General features: G+C 40.5%; 1 protein-coding gene across 3 annotated transcripts; it reads right to left on the bottom strand.

Moving 5' to 3' along the window:
• Positions 1 to 6,927: 6,927 nt before the first annotated feature.
• Positions 6,928 to 24,107, bottom strand: slco4a1 (solute carrier organic anion transporter family, member 4A1). 3 transcript variants are annotated; one of them, XM_044039365.1, is made up of 12 exons: positions 24,090 to 24,107; positions 16,415 to 17,456; positions 15,836 to 15,926; positions 14,608 to 14,729; positions 14,014 to 14,125; positions 13,118 to 13,272; positions 11,755 to 12,025; positions 10,277 to 10,442; positions 8,720 to 8,895; positions 8,400 to 8,464; positions 8,158 to 8,306; positions 6,928 to 7,690 (listed from the first exon to the last, which is right to left on the bottom strand). In XM_044039365.1, the coding sequence occupies exons 2-12, from the start codon at positions 17,250 to 17,252 to the stop codon at positions 7,520 to 7,522; spliced, it is 2,316 nt and encodes a 771-aa protein (XP_043895300.1). In that variant the 5' UTR covers positions 17,253 to 17,456; positions 24,090 to 24,107; the 3' UTR covers positions 6,928 to 7,519. The 3 variants fall into 3 exon arrangements, with proteins under 3 accessions (XP_043895300.1, XP_043895298.1, XP_043895299.1); XM_044039363.1 differs by lacking the exon at positions 24,090 to 24,107 and adding an exon at positions 20,206 to 20,414; XM_044039364.1 differs by lacking the exon at positions 24,090 to 24,107 and adding an exon at positions 18,189 to 18,247.
• Between the last annotated feature and the right edge of the window lie 1,110 nt (positions 24,108 to 25,217).

Below are 25,217 nucleotides of genomic sequence, written 5' to 3' on the forward strand. Positions count from 1 at the left end.
AGAATGTTCTTGACCTCTTGTCCGCAGCTGTTGAGACAGGTTTTTTTTCAGATGCAGAAAAACACTAAAGAACTAGACAGCATATTAAAAGCCAAGAAATGACAGGATGTCTGTGTCATTCATTCAGGTCGATTCTTCAAATGTCACTGAAGCAGTAGCAACTGGACTTGAAGATTGGTTGGAGAATATTTTATGCCTCATCAACTTTTAGAAGACTCTTGGAAACGAGGTTGATTAGTCTTTGAGAAATCTGCATGTCCAGCTGCTACTGAGCAAATGACTTCAGACTGAACTGAGAACACTTCAAATGTTTTAAAAAAGACATCAATTCTGGAAAAACAGGCCGTAGGAGAACACGCTGCAGCAACAAGCACTACGAGGAAAACTGCTGATGGTTTGGTGGAAGAAAGTTCTATAGAGAAAGCAGAAAAAGTTATTAATAGCTGTGGGGTAGAGGCTGTGATGGAGGACTGCGCTCACTCCAAGTGTTCTTCCAGGAGAAAGAAATAATTGTGACGGTTGTCACGACCCGGCTCGTTTCGGGGAGCAGTAACATATGATTGGAATTAGAAATAAGGTGGAATACAACAACTGGACCGGTTTAGGGTAAAGTGAGGAGTTTAATCAAATGAGTGTGCACTTACACAAGGAAAACATAACAGAAGGAGGCAGTACAGGTGCTGCCAAATAACTAAAACAAAGTGAGGTCAAATAAATGACCGCTATTTAGCTCTTGGCAAAAAAAAAAACACCGAAGAACAAAAGGACATCAGCACCCATATGCTTACAAAATACATCTTACAATAAACATAAACAAACATGCAGCTATTCTATATATTATAATAGAGTGACCACACCCGTTTAGGTACTCTCTATTAAACTAAATAATTATACAAAGATTGTGAACACTGGCTAGAACCACTCCGACAGGTTCCAGACAGGCAAAACTAAGCGAACACACTCTCGAAATACTTGAATAAATAAAACACAGAAAGGTGTGCAACCCACAGCGAGGCGAACTGATCACTGATTCACAGCCGCCATGAACTGAGGGCACACAAGCTATTTATGTTGCAGCTGGGGTTGATTGACTTGGTCGAAGCACAGCCACACCAATCACAGACACCAGTGGACAGGAAGCAGGAAGTAGACCGCCTCTGCTTCAGAAAGACCAATCCTCAACAGGGAATCACACAGCTTGCTTTGCATGCCTGGTAGTTCTGAAAATCAGAGAAGACACAGCAGGAGAGAGTTAATGTTGGCAGCATGAGAGACATGATGTGTTTTTCTTGTTAGTTAAATGTGGTTTATCCTCACATCAGTCTCCTTGAGCCAAATTATAGTTTTTGCACCCAAAGTGACAGATGTGAGACCGACAATGTGTCTTTTCTCAACATGTGAAGCTAAAGTTCATTCATTAGTCATCTTAGTTCACACAGTGACAGCATGAAAGAGACTGACTTGGAAGAAGGAGTGGAGTGACAGAGAAAGGCTGAATGATGGTGAGAGTGTTTCCGCCTGGCAGAGGCCAGTTTGCTACTGACCGGAACGTTGTTTTTAATCAGTTTGTGTTTGTAGAGTTTTTATTCATCCGAGGGGGACAAGCAACAAATCAGCAGACAGAAACTCTGTTTAATGAAGTATGGAGGGATAACATTAAGGTATTGCTCATAATTTCTTTTCTCTCAATGGTCCCGTAAGACGGGGTTTTATTAAGGCTTTGCTGGAAGAAACTGAATATATTAACAAAAGTAGGTTTGTATAAGTGTGTAATCACTTCAAAATCAATATCATTTAGTCATCTAACTAACCATAACAAGTCTACGTGTATGTTCGCATCCATGTTTATGGAATGCGTTGATGTCCGAGATCTGACGCCATTAGAACGTAGCGTTACCAAGGAGAGACTCAAACCTTTCATCAAAGCACAACATTTTATTGGGCAGAAATGGTCAAAGGTGTACTGTAAATTCATTTTATGCTTGTAGTACATCCTTTTTAAACTTGTTAATCAATGCAGCTTTGCACATGGACCTTCAGTCAATATCTGGGAAGCCTCCTGTCAGGATCTCGCATTAAAATAATGTGAATTATTCTTTTTGAGATTTTTGTTGGTGCTGTTTTGTTTGGTGGTGGTGCTGATGATATTATTCTGCCTCTGTTTGGTCTTTGAAAAGAGAATCAAGGTCATCATATTATTTGAAAAATCAGGCCGTACCTCTAACCCATCAGGTTACCCAGCTCCTAGTACAGGATTTGGTCATCTCCTGCCTTCACTTCTGCAGAGCCCTGCTAACAGGCTTCCCGACCCCCAGAAGGTCCACAACATGGCGGCGTGCCCGGTCTTCAATCAGCCTAAAAGTGCACACATCACCCCTCTGTTCACTGAGCTCCACTGGCTACTGTTAGCCGCCCGCATCAAATTCAAATCACTGATGCTAACCTACAAAGTGCTTCATGGGTCTGCTCCCACCGACTTAAATGAAATACTTAAAACTCTCCTAAAGGCTTACGTTACCCCTCAACTACTCCGTTCATCAAAGGATTGTCGTGTGTGCACTAAGTATGTGGATTTCTAGTGGATTTCTTTCCAAGACTACTTCTCTGTAGCTTATTCCTCCTTTGTATGTCGTATTTGGTCAAAACTAAATGCTTAATTGTAAATTTGTATGCTGCTTCCTTTAAATTGTAAAACAGGCTGCGTTATCAGACCTGAATGAGGAACTTTTGGCGTGTATACAGCAGCAGAGCAGTTTTTATCTGCTCTGTCATAAAGAGAATCATTTCCTTGAGTGCAGTGCAAGAATGCACTGCCGCCGGGCGACACGAGATCCAAACACTGTACACTACAGCTTTAAACACAGACCACTCTGCACAATAACACGCACAAAAGAACCTTTTGATGAGGGAAAGCTTCTGCTACATAAAAGGCAATATTCGACAGGAACACAAGGACAGATCAAAGAGGGGGATTTAGAAGTGAGAGGAGAATAGTAATGAGACTAAAAAAGGCAAACCTTTCAGAGCAATAACAATGGTGGACGATTATGCTTTGGTGATCGCAGAAAAACAAGGAAATGGCAAATGACCCGGTAGAGAGAGGAGCACAGGTCTTGTGTGCGACCCGGAAATGATTTGTATGCTGAAGTGAAAAGTCCTCGATTGTTGTAGACAAAGTCAAAGAAAAGGAAGGAAAAGGACTGAGGAGAGAGTCCTGCTCTTCCTCTGGGACACAGTCAAGCTGGGGCTTGCTTGGGGCCCACTATTTAACTGCAGTGGTCACTATTATTAATGTACATATACATATATACATGTATATATATACCAAACATATACTCTCATGTCTAATTCACCCTATTGTTCTTTTATGGTTGTGTCATGGAGTAAATACAGACCATTTTACGATCATTTAAACTTCCTCTGATCAACCAACTGCTGTGCGTGCCTTCACATAACTGCTGTTTGTTTGAACTTTGAGTGGTTATTGCAGGCATGGAAGAAGGATATAAATGTGGGACAATTGTATTGTTCTTGCGGTTCCATTCACTTAAACCACTTCCTCTAAGCTGGTTCATTTCACTGAATTTAAGTGGAACCACAACATTCTTTCTGAGAATTTCAGGTGACTAAAAAAAGGTCAACTTTGAAGCTGTGTGTTTATGATATTCCACTAATGATGCCACACTGGCTCTGGGGAGGAAGGTTGGGAGGAATCGAACAAATCAAACATCTCAAGAACATAGTTTACGACCATTTTTCTTGTTTCCTGTTTGGATTTGACCTTCTCCAGGGAAATCCATTCAAAGCTCCTTGTTTCGAGGTGAACCTCTCTGACCAGGTTTGGCTACGTTTAATTGAAGTCTGTGTGTAAGTGTGAAAGGCTCTGTGACAGGCTGGTGATCTGTCCAAGGTGTACCCTCTTGTCCAATGTTGGCTCCCAGCAATTTTTTACTTTTAATTTTTCTATGGACTTTGCTGTAGGGAGAGAATTATGGGGTAAACTTCAGTTTCCTGTTGGGTAAATGGCTGCTAATCTGCAAGGTAAAGCATTAAATCCATCTGTCTGTCTCTTAGTAATATACGTAACTGTCATACAGTTGAGGGGTCACTTGACAGGCTTTAGACTTGGTAGGGGACTCACTAAAGACATCAGTGTGTGCAGTGGCAACTTTTGACATAGTGTGGATGAAAGAAATGCAGGAGATATTGGCTGAAATGTAACAAGAATCATGGGAATTGTTGTCCAAGGAGATTCAGCTGTAGCAAAAGGCAAAGAAAAGTCGTGCTCTTAAGACAGCACACTGGCAACTAGTATTACCGAATATTGACGTTTGATAGGAGGGTTGACCCAGAAGTTGTAGCTTTTTTTGTAGTACACAAATATGATTGCTCTTTTTCTAAAGTATGTGTTTTACAGTGCACACTGACATAAGTGGAAGTCATGCAGGTAACACTGTGTAACAAGCAGGAGAGCTGTACAGGTCGTTGCTCAAAGACTCAAAGTCCTGTAAAGCCTAACACTCATTTCACAGTCGCAGAGGCAGCTACAATGAACAATGTCATTAAAAGACAATCAGAATAAAAATGACTATAAATACAGAGTTGGTTGAGTATTAATATTAATATTAACTAACCCTAACACTACACAAAAACATATAGAAACATTAGTATGTTTAGATCATTCATTGCACAAATACTGTATATTAATATATTAATAAAATTGTTTTATTGACATTATAAAATGTCATTTGATAAGTCCTCTGGGAAGATAAGATTTTTACGAGCTTTGTGGACCTTGACTTTGTTGCAAGAAAACTATTAATATTAACATTGTGTGAACAAATACTTTAGCAATTAATTAATTATTTTTATTCAGAAATGAATAACTTCATTAATATTCAAGCATGTCTAATGTCATTTGTTGTTCTTTTTATTTTACTTTTTTTTATTTTCTTTTATTTAGCATAACATATACCCAAACATATGTGAACGTTTGATGATGGGACAGTGGCCCCTGAAACATTGTGACTGAGCTCCATCTAGTGGTTATAATAGGCGGTGAAGACGATAGGACTGTTTACAGTGCATGACACTGTAACGACATGCAGGGCTTTCATATAGAAAATATGTACGTGCCAACTTCTGACCCCACAGAAACGTGTGATAATAACCACCTTGCCAAATTTTAATGATTAAAAACAGTCAATAGTGTTTTAAAATGCAGAAATATTCTCTGCTCCAATGTCCACGAAAGTTGCTGTTCATCAGAAGTATAATGTAAACACACTTTGTTGCAGTCCTGCTCTCTGTCTCCCTCTTCCTCCATCAGTGGTACTGCAGGTGAACAACAGCAGTCCTCGAACCTAGGTCAGTGTTTCCCAACCCTGGTCCTCAGGGAACGCTGCCCTGCATGTTTTAGATGTTGCCCTTCTCCTACACACCTGATTCAGATCTGCAGCTCGTTACCAGGTTTCTGCAGAGCATTTGACTCAGGTGTGTTGAAGCAGGGCAACATCTAAAACATGCAGGGCAGCGTTCCCTGAGGACCAGGGTTGGGAAACACTGACCTAGAGTTCAACTAGAACATGCGTGCAGACCCCAGAAATCACACAGTGAATGCAGGAAACAAATACAAGTAAGTCATTTATTTAAATAAATAAAAAAAATTGGATTAATGAAAAACATTAACAATACAAGTTGGTTCCAGCTGAACGTTTTAAAGGCACCGTCACACTTTTCATCAGCTCTTAAAACTGGGAGTGTCACTTCACTTCACAAACACTCTCCGTGGATTTGCTCACCTGGGGCGAGAAGATGTATAAATCAAAGTGTTTCACATCAAGTTCACCTTAAGGGTTGAGTTATTGATCAAAGCTGCAACCAATACATTTCAGCATAATGTAATCCAGATAATCTGAGAAAGAAAAAGACTGCTGCACCAGCCCCCCCCTCTGTTTCTACCTTTGGATAAATCTGACCTGTAACCGGAGGCGTTGGGTTCAGCTATTGTCCTAGCTGTGCAACCAAAAACACAAAAGCACCTTAAAAGAAAGACATTACCTCAGGTGATCTGTCGTGTATGTTACAAGTGGGAGGGGCTCAGTGTTTATAGTATAGTATTTCAATGATCTGGGGATGAAACTCAACACCACCTGCATCATCCCACTGCTGGTGGAGGTTTCTACAAAGCCAACAACAGCTAACGTTGGGACTTTCCCTCATTCCATCAAAAGTCTGCAGATGAGAGGTAGCATTAACTGCTCAAGCTTAAATTCAGAAGTTGGACTTGATGTGAAAACTGTTGCTCAGATTCTCCACAACCTGGTGAACTGTGTGACTGCAGCGATTCTACTGTCAATGTGTCTCTGTTGTGAGTAAAAGTGAAAGCACCGAAGCTCTTGATAACAGCAAAAAGTGCAACCAGAGTGTAAATACAGAGTATATATGGAGTCCAAATGTCACAGATCTTTGGCACGTAAATCACATTGTAGTTATTTTCCTTTCTTTTTTGTTTGACCAATAAATAGAGATGGGTATATGTCAGGTTTCTCGCAATTATGGTAATGATATCAATACTGCTTATTGGTCCCGATACCCATTGATCTATTATGATAATTTGATGCTGAGAACTCACCACCACAGGTGTATGAATTGAACAGTCGTAAAAGGTTGTAAATGTCTTATTACAGAAATCAGTTGTTTCTTCAAAGTCACTCACGCTAACTATGGCAGCTGCTTCAATGACGCTCACTTGGATTATTTTGAGCAAAGATTTCAATCTCATAAGTGATTCACCGAGTGTCAGCGGATTGGAATTCAGCTTTCCATCAGTGTTGCAGCTGGAGAGAGGCTCTACATAGTACTTATAGAAATGATAGATTTGCACAATATTAGCTTTCCAAAAGCAGTCAAACACGCTGCACTGCCTTGTGTTTGTAGAGTGTTTAATTTGAAAGTGTTTCATGTGGTTGTGAGTGTTACCCTTTGACTTAAAACTCGAATTATATATATGATACAATTCTAAATACAGCAAAATGTCATAAACATTTAAATCAGTATTCAAGTAGCTATCATAATGACACATGTGCTTTGTTATTTGAAAATGCAGTACATTTGTGCTTGGCTTACAATATTAAATTCTGTGACATGAAAATGATTTGGCTTCATTATTAGTGATAGTGGAAGTCTGGTTCAGTGCATTAGACCATGGCTTCATCTGTAACTGACATCATGTCATACGCATACACCATATACAGTACAGTGGGGTCTCATCATCATCATCAGGGTTTTTAAAATATAAAGTCTATAGTGATTTCACATTGTTTTGAATTATGTGTAGAAAATTGTGTGTCAAAGTCACACACACACACACACACGCGCGCGCACACACACACACACACAGCAGCATGTTCAAACTGTTTAAGACGGTCAGTGCGTTTCAGTTTGCCTGTACGTGTGTGACTCAGCATCTTTATCACCACACCCACCTGCACACACACACACACACACACACAATCAGTCATTTGGCATGTGGGTTGACAATGACGCCATCGTCCGGCAGATCTTTGACGGGCAGGTCGCTCGTGTCTCCTGCTGCGTGGTCAGGAGTCTCACAGCCGCTGGTTTGAGGCACCTCGGGAGGAGGTCTGTACAGGATGCTGGCTAACATGTAAAAGGCTATTGAAAAAATCTGAAATGAAAGGTGGGGGGGGTCAGAGATGAAGGGCATACATTTCATGTGCAGATTAAGTGAACAGAAACACAGACACAGTGCATTAATGGTCACAATGTAGTAATTACAGTCATGTTTTATGTCTGGACTGTGGAACTGATCAGATTGGATAAGTTTATGACTCTTCCAGTGACGACAGTCTCTGACCAATCAGTGGCCGGCAGTCTGGCGACGTCTCATTTTAATGTCGGCTCAGCTGAGTAGAGTCGAGTCAAGTCGTGCTCGAACTGTCTAATGAAAAGGTGCCAGAATGGTGGCCAAAGAATTTTTGCACATTACTACATTGTGATAAAACATTTTCAAATGTATACAGCACATGATATGATATGACATGGCCGTACTGGTACCAGTAATTAAACTTTACAAATTATACACAGTCCTACCTGTGCAAATCTGTGGCCATAATAACTGAAATAAAGTATTACCCTAACTATGATGGAAGCTGTGAAACAGCGCCGGCTCATGGCTGAGTTCTCATAGAGATAACAGGAGCCAAGCTCACTGCTGTGATCCTGCCAGAGGATGCAGGACTTGTCAATTAGAGAGCCAAAAGCGATGGGTCCTGGAATAGTACCTGTGAAGAGGACAGCAACACAGATTAGACAATAGCATGTCACAGTGTGCACTTCTGGGTTTGAGATTTATCCAAAGACTCAAGTTGACTTACCAAGCAGGCGAAATAATATTGACTGGATACCAAGTGCAAAGGACTTCTGGCTGTCTGGCACACACCTGTACAGGAAGGTGTTAGTCAGACGTGATGTTGCAGCACAGATTAGATTAGATTAGCACTGTTGTTCATGATAGTAATTAGAATTATTCTGTCATTTTTCTTATCTTATCGGCAGAGGCCAAGAGTACAACCTATACAGCAAACTATGACGACCATAGGTGAAGAAAGTGTTTGTTTGTGGTAAAAGTAGAAAGCATGCATTTTCCAATGTTTGCTTCCACCACAATCCATAACCATGAAAGCAGTCGACCTACCTGAGTGTTGCGATGACTGTTGGGATGCTACACAGGAGCGCAAACATGGCAGAGAGGAAAAAGAAGGAGATGAAGACTGGCTGGATGTTGCAGGAGATGTCACACATCCCCGCCAGGGCATAACCTTCCTCGCCCCCGGATCTATTACCCAGCAAACAGCTACAGTCTGAGTAAACCTATAAACACACAGACGTGTTCAAAGTGGTGAAAACATGAGGCAAAAGATCGAAAAGAAGAGAAACACAATATGCAAAATAAAGAAGCAAGAGTGTAAAAGAGTTTAGGAGAATCTGCAAATGTTTTGTATGATACCTGCCGTGACTCCCGTCATGGCAGCCCCTCCTCCTCTGTTTGTGCTCTGTTTTCTCGTGTCTGTCCGTTCCTCCTGTTTCTTTCCCCCTGTCTGTGTGCTCTGTGTGTGGGTGTGGCCAGATCCTCCAGTTTTCTCCAGCTCGCTACAAGTTATTTTTTCCTGTGTGATTTTTAGAGAACTCTCTCATTTTTTCACCTGCTTCCGCTCAGATCCATTCACCTGCCTGCTTTTGCTCATGCGAGTTCTTTGTCACCTGAACAAACCTCCCACTTGGACGCTGGTCTGCCATTACACTTGCAGACGCCAAACAAAGAGACACTGACTCACTTGCCACCTTCACCAAACCACGTGGGATTCCCAGATTCTCCAGAACCGCTTCCCCACCTTCACATTTATTCACCATATCACAAATAAATATTGACTTCAACTGCCTTACTGAGTTCTGTGTCTTGCATTTGGGTTCAGTCCCTGTTGTTACATAACAATATCAACTTTTTATCCATATGGAACTAGAGGTTTGAGAGCCTTTAAACCCTATTTTTGAGAAACATGTCCTAGAGCAGGGTGTCAATGAACGTCTAGTCTGGTCAAGAAGGGAAAAACCCAAACAATTTAGTAGTGAGTGGACGATATCATCATATCATTGTTATCGTGGACAAAATTGTATCGTAGTGCAGTTGTGGGTCCTCTGTTTTGATGCTACGGAAATGGCCACCCTAATTCTACATCTAGATTTTGGATGTGTACACAGACCTTTTTTTTACCCTAGAAAATATTTTTGATGGTCCTTGTGGCTGATAAGATTTCATGCATAATTAATGCTGGACATACAGTATTCTTAAAGAAACACGCACATACACACAAACCCGTTTGGCAGGCGCACGCTGGACACGCGCCGGGCACATTTAGTGGTGGCATGAGTGGCACCGCTTCCGAGCTACAAATTCATTGGTCATCATGTGGTCACATGACCACATGATGACACGGGAAACTCTCAAGGAGATAAAATAAAAAATTTAATTTAAAGAAATCGTTTTATAGTTCTATCTCATTGATGTCTGAATGTTTAATACTTAATCACTGATTTAATTATTTGACACTTTTTTTTTGTTGCCGGCCAAATTCACGTGACAACGACCAAACACCGTCATACACCGGCTAACGTAAAGCCTGACACGGACAGTAACCCTAACAGAAGTGAAGTAAGACTGTGAAAAGTGACAGGTGCATTGTGTGGACCGCACCTGTTTGCTGGTGGAGGATTGGGTTTGGTTGATGGAGGAGCAGCCAGCATAGCACGGGGAGTAATACATCACACCGTCTTCTCCACACACGGGGTTATACAGCTCTCTGGCACAATCACACCGTGCATTGCAGCCCACCGTCAAGTTGTGCCACACAGGAGAAGAACTGCAGACATGCGAAGACAAAGAGACGGACAATAAGTGGAGGGAGGACGAGTCACAGGGAATAATGATTCCTTCTTCTGTGCAGCACTTGTGTAACTGATGTGTAAAAACACGTTTGTTTCACAAATCAATCCGCTGCCAACTTCTGCTTCATTCACTCAAACAATGAATTAATTCATTAATAATTTCATTTGACACAGCAACACACCGTGTTAGTGCATTCAACATCAATCCGAAAAGTTACACGGAAGTGTGTTCATATAACTTGTTAAGTTGAATTTATTGAATTTATGTGTGTCACAAACTGTCTTGTGCTACACAGGAGACTGTATCATAGATGTATTAGTGTGTGTGTTTTAAGTGAGGCTAATGCAGAAGTAATTCAATGATGTTTGTGATTTAAACCAACAACCGTCCATTACTGTATTTGCCAACACAGAATTGAATTAAGTTAAGTCAAACTGCTCATAAAACTTGTTAACATTAGTTTAAATTAACATAATTTGAATTTCATTTTGTTTGTAAACTTGTTAACTTAACTGTGTATGAGCAGTTTGTGTGTTACAAATGGAGTTTTTCTTGGGCAGCGAGACTGGACAATAAATACATGTATTAAAATGAACCTTCTTGTGTCTTAAAAGTTAAGATTTTTGAAAAAATGAGTCAATTTATGTACAACCTAAAAAACTTCAGTTGGAAACACACAAATGAAAGTTTGGCTTTTGTAACAGTCGTGACAGGATAATTAACTGTAGCCTCACATCTAAATATTTGAGGAAAACATAATGTTATGGGAATTATGTACCTCATGTAACACATGAAGACAAATGTTCAATACAACCGTTTGATGTGACCTGAGACCATTGACCCTTTGTATTGTTAATGTTACTGTTCGATGCGACTTGTAACCAGTGACCATTTGTATTGTTTTAGGAACTGTTTGATGTGACTTGTCAATAGAGACAATGGGTCTGTGACTCAGGGCAAGGTGATAACAGACCCAAAGAGGCGGGGGTCTGCACCAAATGGCAGGGTGATAGCAGACCCATTGAGACAGATAAATACCTTGTGTTTCCTACAGGACAGGGAGTCTTCACTTTGTAACTGGCCTGTGTGTGTTGCTTTGTGAATGTTCCTCTTGTACAAGATTAAACCCTTGTTTGGACACTGAGCTGACTCCGATCTCCTTCCTATGGATCTCAATTCTTTTGACACATAACATCTCTTAGTAAAAAAAAACAACCTGGTAAATATTATATTTCCCTCATTTAGTGTGTGCTTTATGACAACTTCAGAGAGTAAACATCGTGCACCTGTTTTTGAGCTGCATCCTGCTGGGTTTGTCAGACAGATGTTCATACTCGTCCAGCTGCCGTTGATCCATCACACTGGACTGGTATGACACCGTGACACCTGCCACCGCTACAGTGGGGCAGTGGATGAGTAACGGGAAGGTGAGGAGCAAACAACATAGTGTACATGTCATGCAGAAGTTGATGATTCCCCGACAGCGAAGGTTCAGTCTTTTCACAATGTAGCCTCCCAGAAAGGTGCCACTACATCCTGCTGGTATCACGATGATTCCTTGGGAGGGGAAGAAAAAAAAAACAGGTAGGCGCCCATTTTAGACATTGTTGTGTCACAGTGTATGCCTGAAAACATGTAACACAGAGAGACAGGACACAGACAATTATTTAGCCTCATTGGACATTTTACGACCTGTCATCACTGACGGGCAGACGTTGGCTCTGATAATGGCGTTCCACTGCTGCCGTCACCCATCTACATAAAAGGGTGGAGGCAGATTTTTTACAGGAAGGCTCCAGAGCAGTGGTGATTGCTTTAAGACGGCAAGGGAAGCTCAGCTTCTTCAGAAATGAAGTCAACAAACAAGAACACGATTAGAACGTGTCACTAGTCAGAGTCGCCTTACGTGGTTTTCGTATTCCCGTAGCAGCCTGCGTGTGTGTTATTTAGACCAGTGTTTCCCAACCCTGGTCCTCAGGGAACACTGCCCTGCATGTTTTAGATGTTGCACGGCTCCAAGACGGTCAGCTCGTCATCAAGCTCTGCAGAAGCCTGATAACGAGCTGTTCATCTGACTTAGACCATTAGACTGTAGACCTTTTTTCATTTGTACAAATACACTGTAAATAAAAACACCATTATATCATTACAGTTTCATCATGTGTCCTTGTTGTAGTTGTTTGAGGAACGGATGCAAGAATGTATGTAAAAATGACTTATCTTCTGACTAGTAGCCTGCTGAGAGGAGTTCACGGGTCAATTTGGTCATTTACTTTTGCTGAAGATGTGTGTATGTGATGTCCAAAATGACAGTTTAGAGACATCATGAAATCACATTCAAACTTAAACAGCAACTTGATTGTGAAGTTAGTTCCAAGATGGATATTCCACTGATTAATTCTTTCAGTTCAGGCCCCAATTCTGCTTTCTGACAGATTTTAAATTATATTTCTACATCAGACACAATTTTGTGAAATTCTAAGTCACAAAGACAAAAATATAGCTAGTGAGAGTGATACAGTGTCCACAGTGTTTCGTGCTTAGAGGAGCAGCTATGAGGTGCATTCAAGAAACCCTTGTTATTTTTTTCTTTATCTTTTGATTCTTTCTGTCTGGTTCAGTCTGTATTGACTTGTATTGGCCACTTACCAAACAGTGTAGCAGCTTTTGATGCGCTGAGACTGAACTGCGACTGAAAGATCTTTGGACTAAAGGTTGTTATTCCACTGGCAATCGTAGCTTCAGTCGCCGAAGCCAAACACAGGAAGAGGAAAGTGGGGTTCCTTAAGAGCAGCAGCACTGATCTGGATGGAGCAAGGGAGGGAGAGTGTTAGAAAGTGTTAAGAAACCCTTCTTGTTCTATGGCTGTCTGTCTTGCTTCCCTCTCAGTGTGAGTGTCTGTGGGACTGTCTGTCTTTTCTCTTGCAGGCTGAGGGGAGATTTTATTTTGTTCTGTTTCCCTTTAGTTCTTCCAGTTTTTGCCTCAGCCTTGCTGTCTGTGTTTTTTAACCCCTTTTGTGGACTGTCCTTTCTGCTTTTGATTCATTGAAACAACCTTTTGTTTGTTTTGTTTGTTTGACTGTATCTGGTGTTAGCCTAACAGAGTGATAGAGAAACCCATTGCATAAAATGGGCTAAAAGGATGATAACCAACATATGACACCCTGGTACCTAACATCTGGAAAGGGAAATTATTTGGGATTATTTAATAATATAAAGATGGACAATGTATAGTTTTGTCATTATCATCATGCAACTCAAGTAATAGAACTAGATCCATGCATGTAATGAACCTGGCACAATATGGGTTCAAGCATGAAATAGTACACAAATTAGGGTTCCACTCCAGGGTCATGCTGTTGTTCAAGTGTAAGTTTAAGTCACACTAAATACTTGACCATTTAACCTTTTTGTTTTCCATATTTTCTGGATGTGTTCCAATAAAGTGATTGATTAAAGTGTAATCTGTCGTCTCCAGGTTCTGCATATTCACATGAAGAAGCTGGATGTTTAGAAAGAGAATATAAGAATATTCAGTCCAACACCTTGGCATATCTTTGAGAGTTTTCCCAAACTGTGGGTCTAAGGCTGTGGCATGGCTTCCATGTTTAAGCTGGTGGGCCTCAGACACCCGCATGGCCAGGTGCTCCTGCGAGCCTGCAGGAAGAGACAGAGCAAAGGACACTATGTTCAAACTGGATATTCCATTCCAATATCTTTATTTAACCTGCTGAAATATGTTTTCTGCTCTTTTTATCTGTTGTCTTGAGATTATTATCGACTTCTCTCAAACATAAACGACATTTCTTGGCTGCTTGTGTGCCCAGAGCAGATTTATGTTCTTAAAGCATATGAAGATATGTTCAAAATTAAAATATGTCATTCTTTACTGTTTAAATAAACCCAGAACAATGATGTAGCATAAACAGCATCATATAGAAGAATCCGTGTCAGTTTAAGCTTCTGCTCTGTTTGATTAATAAAGGAAATTAACAGTTTCCAGTGGGGAAAAGCTGTGAAGTAGAAGATAATGACTATGTTACATCATGAATATGTAAGTATCTTAAACAACCAAGGCTCAAAGGACCAAAACATCCCTAGATTTGTCTGTGTGTTCATGCATAAGTTAGCAGTGTTACCTGGTAGCTGTTGTGGGAAACCCAGAATGGGGAATGCTACGAGTGCAGTTGCTGCTCCTGCTGCAAGGAAGCCAATCCACCAGGCACCGACCCACAGTGGGTCCTCCGGAGTTACCTGTGTCCTGGGATAACCAACGATGCCAGGTTCTGTTTTATTCATTTGCAGATGACAAACCATTTTACCAGCAAATTTTACCAGTGTATTTTGATTGGGAATGGCAAGGGCAACTTTACAAACTTGCCTTTTTACATTGAATTGATTATTTCATATCTAGAGAAGTGCAATAAGCTTGAGGAAACACAATGTCTACTTCAGAAAAGTTAATGTAATGGTCGTTCTAGTTTCAAAGCGTTTTCTGTTTCATACACACTCATGGGTTTCTCCAGGTACTTTATTTTGGACGTTTATTCAGTTTGGACTTTTTGTTGCTCGTTCCTCTCCTAGGGGCCGATTGCTCCACCTGTCACTCAAGTGTTTATAACCTCAGTAATGGCAAGGCTTTAGTGAATCAGACTTTAGTTTACTTAATATTTACACCTACCCCAGTGCTGGTTTAAGTGTAGCATTAGCTCGCTGTCAGCAGAATGAAACTCAAAAATACTCGTTTCTAGGGTAAATTGTTAATTCACCTGCTAGAACAAGAGGACGCAGAAACACATAAACAGTGAGTAGCCTAATGTACAGAGTATTTTATAGAAATAATCAGCAGTACAGTATTTTGAAAAGACAAGAATTAGTTACCATTGTGAATCTTGGATGCTAAATTGGTGTGCTCTCCTACTGATCATCTGCCCCACTCTAACGTCATCCACCTGTGTTTGATTATAACTGCTTCCCTGGTGTGTTTATTCTCTGTGTTCCTCAGGTTGTTTTTCAGTTCCAGTTCCTCCTGTTGCAAGACTATTTTTTTTGGTTTTTCAATCATGCATTTGGGGCCTAATCTTGTAAAATGCAACAGTATCAGTGGTGGGCAGATGAACTTATTAACACAAGTGAACAGTTTTGATTTCTGCCTAAGGGACTGAGGGATCCAGTTTTTTAGTTCCAAGGCCACACAACGGATATCAAAGCCCTGACTCCTCCTCTCTAGCTAATGCTTATCGTCTTCCTGATTTGCATTAAATGGGTAACATACTTTCACGTTAACATTAATGTCTATAGATGCAAATAAACAACATTTATGAGAATGCATTCTAAATTTGAAGAAGGACGTTTGCTACAACTCACACGACGTTGGTATGTGTAAAGATGCTGAGAGTGTATCCTCCCAGCATGTAGCCTGCAGCCGGACCCACGATGCTGGCAGTGTAGAAGATTCCTGGGGGGGCAGAAACAAACCATGGGTGTGTCAGTACAGTAGCTGTTTACTTCCCTTTCCCTGTTCAAGAAGTTGAAAGTTGAAAAGGCCCCATTGTTTTCCACGTTTACGTTTCGTGAGATAAAAAGGGAGCTTGAAGTGAAAAACTGGCCCTTAGTGATAATATTACAGTGGCTTTTATTTAGCATCTTTTTGCTTGTGTTTATCTTTAAATCAATCGTTTAGATTGGGCCTTTTCAAAGTGGGCCCCAGGGGGCCAACGTTGTCCCGCAAAAGGGTTTCATTTGGCCCACAAGGCTTGCATTACAACTAGATCAGTCGTACTCCGACCTATCTGCAGCTTTCTTAGTTTATTAGCGCAATATGCACTACAGTTTTAAACGCTCCTTTTAAGAAACAAAACTAATAAGATATTTATGGAAGAGGGTACATTTTCTACTTCAAAACCATTGAAACAGAAACATACTGAGCTGAAAGACTGTACTCACCTAAATACACAGGCGCATAGCTGGACTGGACATTCTCATCGAGGTATGTGACCCCTAATGTGTAGAGAGGTGTACCTCCCACACCAAGTAGAAACTGGCTCAGCATGAACACAAAGCGATAACTGGACAATCCCCCTCCCTTCGTCTCCTGGGACGGGCTGGTACTGTTGGCCGAGCACAGTCCTGTTCGCTCGGGCTGACTGACCTGGTAGGGAGGTGTGGTGAAGTGAGGCAAGATGAACATTATGGAACCCACAGCCATGATCAGCAACCCCCATCCCAGCCAGCGAGGCTTGTGCCCTGTCCCGCCAAAGTACGTGACGAAGGCCAGGCAGACGCAGCAGGCGATGTCGTAGCAGCTGACGATGAGGCCCGCGTCGTGGCTGCTCAGGTCAAAGCGCCTCTCAATGGTAGTGACCACAGTGCTACTCAGGCCAGAGACAATCAGGCCCTGAAGGAAAGCGTTCACACAAAGAAAGAACAGCACCCAGCGAGGAGTGTTGAAAAACTGAAGAGCTTTGGGTTTTAGAGTCCCCCAGCCATAAAACTCATCCGAGTCAGCAGAGTGTAGTCTTGATCCTTTAAGAGTCTCTGCACTGAGTTTTGCTTTTTCCCCATATAACTGGTCAGGGAGTGTGGAAGCCACAGTATAAATATGAGGGCCATCACCTCTGAGGCTGCTGGGGCTTGTGGGACCCAAGCCTATTGGGCTGCCTATGTGGGGGTCCACAGGACTAGGGGTACTTAGAGACAGACCTCCATTAGCAGGGGACTCTTGTAGGTCCAGGAGCTCCTGCATGGAGCTGAAGGAGGCATCAGCATTTAGCAAGACTGGCATTGCCCCTTTGAGAGCACTGCGGGAGTCCTGTGGAGAAGAGGGTCGGTCAACGTGGGAGACAGAGTGATATGAGGACCACGCTTATCTATTCCCAGCATGTGTCGTGTTCTCCATGTGTCCGAGGTGCTGAGTGTATCTGAAGGCTCTTCTGCTGATTCTCATTATCTGTGTGAAGGCTGTACGAGCGCCGGAGGCTGCGTCATACTGATATAGGAAAAGAGAAAACACGGAGAGATTACTTTCATTATCAACAACCCTTTTGATTACTTTCAGCTGTGCCATGAATGAATGATGCATAAGAATTAGAATTGCAAAATGAATGTCTGATTTTGTCACATGTTGAGGTAAAATGGTGATGTTTTGTGCCAATAAGGAACCACATCAAAATAATACTGTAGCTGTCCAGATAACATGGCATGGATATCAAGATACATTGAGAAAAGTTGCTTTACATCAGAAATATGGAATTAAAAACGATTGATGATTGCAAATTAATGCAATTTTAAACGTGAAAAAAACTATTGAACGTCAGCAAATAATCATTTGACGGCCCTTCTAGTAATATAACGTCTAAATAAGACACATTTGAAAAATAGATCACAAGCTGAAAATTGAGACTTGAGAAGACATTTCTTCTTAAAACTTGCTGATCCTTTTAATTATAATATTCTGTATGAAAGAATGAATAAATGAGATACAGAAAATAATAGAAAATAACCTACTTTAAAACATATTCAAAAAGGAGTGGGAAATGTCACTTTAATTATTATTAAATCATTAAATACAACCGCGTGCACCCTAATTCAAAATGAAATACAAATGTACACATTGACTAATCTGTCATGTGGCCTTGCTTAACTTGAAAGCCACAATAAAAGTTGGATGTTTTATTAGTAACAGTAGTATAAACAACACAGGACAATGCTGTCACTTTACCTGTGGATGAGTTCAGAGATGGATTCTGGGGCTCAGTCTATTTAAGCTTTGCACAATGGCACAACACAGCCCACAAAGAAATGACCATGAGACATGCACAGTAACACACAGGCTTCATTACACAACCTGCAACTCTTACACACACACACATGCACAAGGGCAATGAAGCGTGCTAAGCACTCAGAGCTCCAGCGAGCACAAATACAGATAACAGTTTCGATTAAAACTGCCAAAAAACATGTGCAGAAGAAACAGTATGATAACATAGTTTTCATTTTATTCATTAGTGCAAGCCGGAATTTCAGTAAACAAACTTATGTTATTCAAACACTTACAGTTTTGTTTATTTTAAGGTTTATTTTTACAGCTTTACAAAGCATATGAGTGTGTTTTAAGAAAAATGCTCCTGTGGTACATTTTACTAAACAAATCAGTATCAGTCATGCCGCAGCGGCTCAGATACTAGACGCGATAAGTTCATCGGTCTGCATAACCATGAGATAACCTTCTGTAAACGTTAGTTTTTGGCGAAGCGTGAGCTTACATCATTTTAACATTTCACCTGTAGTTTCAGATATGAGGTTATGCTGGAGGAGCTCTCTTACATTAAACTGTACATTGAGAAGAATAATGTGCAAGTCTGATCTTCATCTTATAATACCACACAAGTAGAGGCCGAGCGAGCTGACTAACTAACTTTCCCATCCCAAAAGCAGTTCAACATTAGCCTAGAAATCTAGACTCCCCCTAGTGGTAGCAAATTTGATTGCAACCAGGGTTCCCAAACTTTTGCACAACACACCATATGCAGAACACTTGCCCATGGACTCCTTTCGGTCGCTCTGACTACGGCACTTTTTACGTTGCTCTGCCCAAACATTATGATGTAGGTCTGGTTTGCCAGGCTAGTTCAACATTAGCATTTGTGCAAGATGGCTACAAATACCTTGGGATCCAAGCCACCAATGCCTACACTGACATAACTGCTTGGCCAAAGGATAACATAGAGGCCACTTAAATTAAGCAACAAGTCCTCCAACTGAAACGCGACTATGGGTCATTATAGCTAACCCCTGAATACGAGCCACAGGTACGTTTTAGCACATCTGTATTTTTCAACTCAACTAGGTACGAAGTGTTAGTGAGGTTAAGGTTAGGGATTAAAAAGATAGGGCTAAGCAGTCAATACAAAAACAACTAGTGTATAACATGGGATTGGACCCTGTGTCAAATTACAATGTTTTAACCACTATTTGAACTGCCGGTGGAAACCTCACCCAAGGTACCAGATTGTTATTTACTTTTATTTATTTTATGTTATTGTTATTTTTCCAGAATAACTGTCACTGTCTGGCATTTATGTACAATTTACAGAAGGTTAAAGTAGTGTATTAACAATTTAAAACACTGTAGTTGTACACCAACACCAGATTTTGCATGTTAAATTTGAAATTCAGTACAACAGTATAACACATAGTTAAAGTAACATTTGTTTGAGTCTTTTTTGTCTCAATGTCCCAAAAAAAACACTTGGTGTTAAAGGGTTAAGACGAGAAAGCTATATATATATATATGTATATAGTAAGTTTAAGTTAATAAATAAGACTTGTTTTTCTTGAACAACTTGTTTTTTGTCAATATTATCATTAACATCTAATATGCTGTTACCAAGAGCAAGCTAGTACAACAGCCTTCAATGCTTCAACAAATGTTTAACAAATTTGCAAAATTGCAAGATATCGCCAATTGTCGTTATCGGCAAAATCCCAAAAAATATTGGGATATTGATTTTCATCAATATGGAGTTCACCGCTTCAGTGACTTTTGGATAACTATAAACAGGATGACATGGACAATGAGTTCCTTCTTCTTTCCCTTCATTTACATTATAGTTATAATTTGATAAGATTACATGCCATAATAATGTAATAAAGAAAAAAAAACAAACCTTTAACAACTCGTGTTTCCAGGTCATAACTGCCCATAAAAACACAAACACTGATATTGAGGCTCCTACCTCTGTTCACACAGATGACAATGAAGAGGTGTGGATGAAATCAGGTGGCGATAGCGTGAAGGAAAGATGAAGAGGCAGAGACGCCTGTCTCTCTCTAAGCTTCTTATAGCATAGAGCTGAGACTCACACACTACGCCTCTTCAGTGAAAACCTGCAGACAGCCTGAGGGGAGGGAGGAGATCATATCAACCTGTTAACAATGCACCACGGTGAGGTAAGACCTTCCATCTCACTTTTTAAAAAGAAAAAACAAAACAGCTTATGAATTAAAGACATGAATAGAACAGTTCTCACGTTTATTTTTTATTATTATTTCATTGCGATTTACATCTTGCCTTTTAATGTCTATTTTCAAAGTGTCTTATTTTGGTGTTCGCTCAAGAAACTTATTTGTCTTGGACGAGGCAAGTCTTTCCTGTTTTCTGATGCACAAAGACTTTAGAGGCATCGAGGGGAAGTCTCTCATGTGGTTAGCACACACACACACACACACACACACACACACTCAACAACCGACTTTGAAGAAGTCAAACTGTGTCTGCACACACTGGTGTGAGATGTAGGAGTAAAATCTATCTATTCGCTTCAAAACAAACACGGTGCTGAATTACACTGAAGCCCAGGTGTGATTGGACTGAGTCAGCTGTGAGAAAATGTGACTGTTTATGCTCATGTAATTCCAGGAACTCGTCCTTTGAATGTCAACTTTGAAAAGCACACATCGCTAAATTAAGCAACAGTGCCATTGTGCATTTGGCCTCATTCACCCTGAGAAAGTTTTGAGGCAGAGTTAGGATTGAGCCATGGTAGCTCAGTAGTACGGCAAGTTGTTGTCCAACTGCAAGGTTGTGCGTTCAATTCCTGGCTCTGCTTGCCTATGTATGTCCTTGAGCAAGACACTTAACTCTGTGTGAATGGGTATGAAAGATGGTTGAATGGGTGAAAACTGCAGTGTAAAGCAGCTCATCAAGACTAGAAAATCTCTATAACACCAACTCTTCTTCTTCTTCTTCTGATTTTATTTGGTAGTAACAAGTAACACAGATAGCTAGAGCTGGGGTAATGGAAGTGTAATGAGCTTCGCAGCTCAGTGATGTAGGTTTTAGGTTTTCAGGTAGTTCCGCTGGTTCCACATGAACAGCTCACTCCCTTCAGTCCCTGTTGACTTCATTCCTTCATCGTCATGTGAGCTTTTCTCTGTGCTAAGTAGGAAAATGCCTCCAGACAATTGCGCACTTTTGTCAACTTCTAGTAGCACAGCAGTGGAAACACAGCACACCATGACTATTCCCTCTGACTGAGGGGAAAAAAAGCTGCTTGATAGAGACACAAACACTCCTAAAGGCTTGCTGCCTCCTGGTGGTGGTGAAGTACACTGGTATAAATGACTCCCAGAAGCAGCAAATAATGACAGATGGTTGGTTCCATTTTAGACAAAGTCACTCTGGACAGTTCTGCGTGATGTGCGTTTTATATTTAATCACAGGGTACGATATGATATGTAACACATGGTCCACGATACCAATAATATCACAATACAATGATTCTGTCACAATCATATAGTGATACATCACAATATCTGTCTAACAGAAGAAAACAAAAAAGTCCATGTAAAGAAAAAAAGAGAGTGCTTAAGGTCTATGCGTTGAACGCAGATGGAGCATCTCTTAACGTAGCTTTCTCCACCATTAGTCTGCTGTAAACTCACTCTTCTTGAGAGAAGACTTTAGAGCGCCTTCATTTGTAAATTAAAATGTCAATATTTGCCCTGTTACTTAAATGCTTATGTTTACATGAATAAAGAGAGAGAGGTAGAGAGAGCATGTGTTTGATTTATCTGCGGGTCGGGCCGAGCTTCGGGCTTTTTCCGCTCATAAAACACATTTCTTGTGGGTTGTAAATTATATGTTGTTTATTGTGAATCATCGATGTTCACGTGTGGTGAAGAGTAAGAAAACACCACACTTTGATCAATGGAACCGTTGAGAACTCTAGCATGTGTCAACATTAAGGTAGTGATATTGGCTGAAATCACATATTGGAAAATTAAAAAAACATAAAACATAAAAAAACATAAATATCATATAAAAGCTTCACGAAGAACAAGCTACCACCGACATGATGTGACCCAAACCTTGAGCTGTCACTCAAAAACTCAGCAGCCAATCAGCGGGAATCTTCCTAAGGCCCACCCATTGTCAGAATTGCAAACAAGAAACCAAATCAGGGAGCACACAGAACAAATGAGGAAGCACAATGAACAAATGAGGGAGTGCAACGAACGAGTGAGGAAGCACAATGAACAAATGAGGGAGAGCAAAGAACGAGTGAGGAAACACAAAGAACAAATGAGGGAATGCAACAAACGAGTGAGGAAGCACAAAGAACAAATGAGGGAGTGCAATGAGCAGTGAGGCAATGAGCAAATGAGGGTGCAAGAGCGAGGAGGAAGCACAATGAACAAATGAGGGAGTGCGAGCGAGGTGAACACAAAAGAACAAATGAGGGAGTGCAATGAGTGAGGAAGCACAATGAGCAAATGAGGAGTGCAGAGCAGTGAGCACAATGAGCAAATGAGGGGTGCAGAAGAAATGAGAGGTGCAATGAGCAGTGAGAGCACAATGAGCAAATGAGGGGTGCAAATGAGTGAACAAATGAGGGAGTGCAAAGAACGAGTGAGGAAGCACAATGAACAAATGAGGGAGTGCAAAGAACAAGTGAGGAAGCACAAAGCACAAATGTGAGTGTTGTTTGAAAATATTGACACAAATCTGATTCCATATGGAGTGGAATTATGTGTCGAAAAAGGAAGAAAAACCAAAGGACGTCTTCATAAGTGACTGATCAGAAAAATAAAAGAGAGGAATTAATAAATATGCACCGACATTTACAGGGAGGTGGAACTGAAATGTTAACAATCGGTTCACACAGTGAACCCATGTGAAAGAGAGAACCATAAACTTCCTCCAAAAACCCAACTTCCTAGTCCCACTGTCATTTTAAGACCCATTTTGAAAACCCATGGCTGAACATATTGCTATTCCCCCCCTGAAATAGCATTTTTTAAGAAAACTGTCATGAGACATAAATGTTATATGTGGAGAGGAGAGGAGACACAACAATCACAATCCTGCAAGTTGTTGGACATTGAAATACAACACAAAACCAAATAATTGACACACTATTTTGTCCAATAAAAGAGTTTTATCCCAGGTGATTATATCGCAGAAGACACAGGAACCAGACTTGGCAGATGAAATGGAAATTTAATGCCTTGTAAATTGTGTAATCCAAATTAGTGCGAAGAGTGTTCTGGTACCGTCTGTTTCTGTGAACTGGGTCAGAAAATCTCATCTTCATTTTACACCTAATTAGTTCCACTCCATGTGAACATTGTGACATTTGCAATTTTAGACATTTGTTAGGTTTGCATTTGTTTTCACGGTAACAATGTAAAAACAGTTGTTCGGTGCTGACTGTGTTCCGGCTGAAATCGATGCTCATTTTGCTTCAGAAAAATTAAATAAATTACATATCCCAGATATTTCTGTATATAAAAGTAAATATATCATAGCTACATGTTAAATTTACTCCACATCCTAAAGCTATGTCCGCGTTTGTTTTGAAGTACATGCAATGACAATATTTGCATAAAATATGGCTTAAAATAAATCTCATTGTGAAGCATTAATTAAAAGGATGAGGATGAACCAGCATTGTTTCAATGTATCCATTTAAATCCAAAGAAAACAAACAGCGAGTGTGTCTGTTGTTGTTGACAAGCATGTCTGCTCTGGACATGTGGACGTCCACGCTGCTGCTGCTGCTGCTGCTGAGCGCTGCATCATTCATCCACATCATCACCAGTGAAGAGATCCACTTACCTTCAGTCGCATTATTATGAATTAATCCGATTGCACTGGCATGACATCTGTTGTGCTGCTGGTTCGTGCCGTCTTTTGTGCAGAGACCAGATTGTAACCATACTGCGGTGTAAGCGCCTCTGTATGGAGGGTAATCTGTGCCACTGAAGGAGGAGGGGCGGGGGCATTTCTAAGAAGCACTTTAAAAACAGTAAGAGCTGAAACAAAGTGTTTCATCAGGGATACAAAAATATAGAAATATACTACCTAAAAGACCTGAAAGAGAATATATATATGTGTATATATATATATATACACATTTATATAAACCTACACAAATAGTTGTACAATAAAAATAATTAAAACAGGTCAAATCAATGTCTCATACTGGGTCAAAGGCCAAAGACTAAAAATAGGTTTTAATATACAAATGGACAGTAAAGGGGCGTGTCTAGAGGAAGAGAAATATGCCTCACATAATGTCAAATAAAACAAATAAACTATATAATATTGAGTATTGTGCAGAAGTCTCAGGCCACCATTAGATGTATTGTTTTAGCAATACCATAAATACCATATTTACCGTGTAATTGTTTCCTGGAGCAAATCCATACACATGGAAAACATTTGAGTAAGATTAAATGCAGTATAAATGGCATGCGTGGGCATGTGATTAATTCATGTTGGGATGATAAAGGGAGGCTTTTTTGTATGAGGGAGTGGCCTCTTGCTCCAAAACACCTGGGAAGCCTTCACATGGCGAACAAAATATAACATATCTTTCTATTCCAATGACCTAATATGTCATATGTGGTGTATGTGTTACTTTAATAAGTCAGTGACCTTCATGAAATTGAAATGAATCTTGAACCAGCTCCTCTTAGCTCAACGTGCTGTAGATCCTGCAGAAGTGAAGACATTTAATTTGTTATTACAAATTTGTACAGTCCATCATAAGTGAATTACACAAGTAACACAAAGGATTTGATGGACATGAGTCAGGGTGGTATTTAGGTACCAGGCCGGTGGGTAACCCACAGTGACTAAATTGCTAACGTCTTTGCTGTTAAACTTAGCTGTGGCTGCTAGTCAAACGTTTCTGAATCATTTTTTGTGGCATACATTCTAATACAGTACATTAAAGTAAAA

This window comes from Solea senegalensis, linkage group LG11, assembly GCF_019176455.1.
Source record: "Solea senegalensis isolate Sse05_10M linkage group LG11, IFAPA_SoseM_1, whole genome shotgun sequence".
Taxonomy (NCBI): Eukaryota; Metazoa; Chordata; class Actinopteri; order Pleuronectiformes; family Soleidae; genus Solea; species Solea senegalensis.

Bases quoted from the DNA above. Each gene is read 5' to 3' on its own strand.
- slco4a1 (XM_044039365.1), bottom strand. From the start codon at position 17,252: ATGCCAGTCTTGCTAAATGCTGATGCCTCCTTCAGCTCCATGCAGGAG. The intron at 15,927-16,414 runs GTGAGTACAGTC...CTGCCCCCCCAG, and splicing joins CTATGCGCCTGTGTATTTAG to GAATCTTCTACACTGCCAGC. The intron at 8,896-10,276 runs GTGCGGTCCACA...GTGTGTTTATAG, and splicing joins AATCCTCCACCAGCAAACAG to GTTTACTCAGACTGTAGCTG.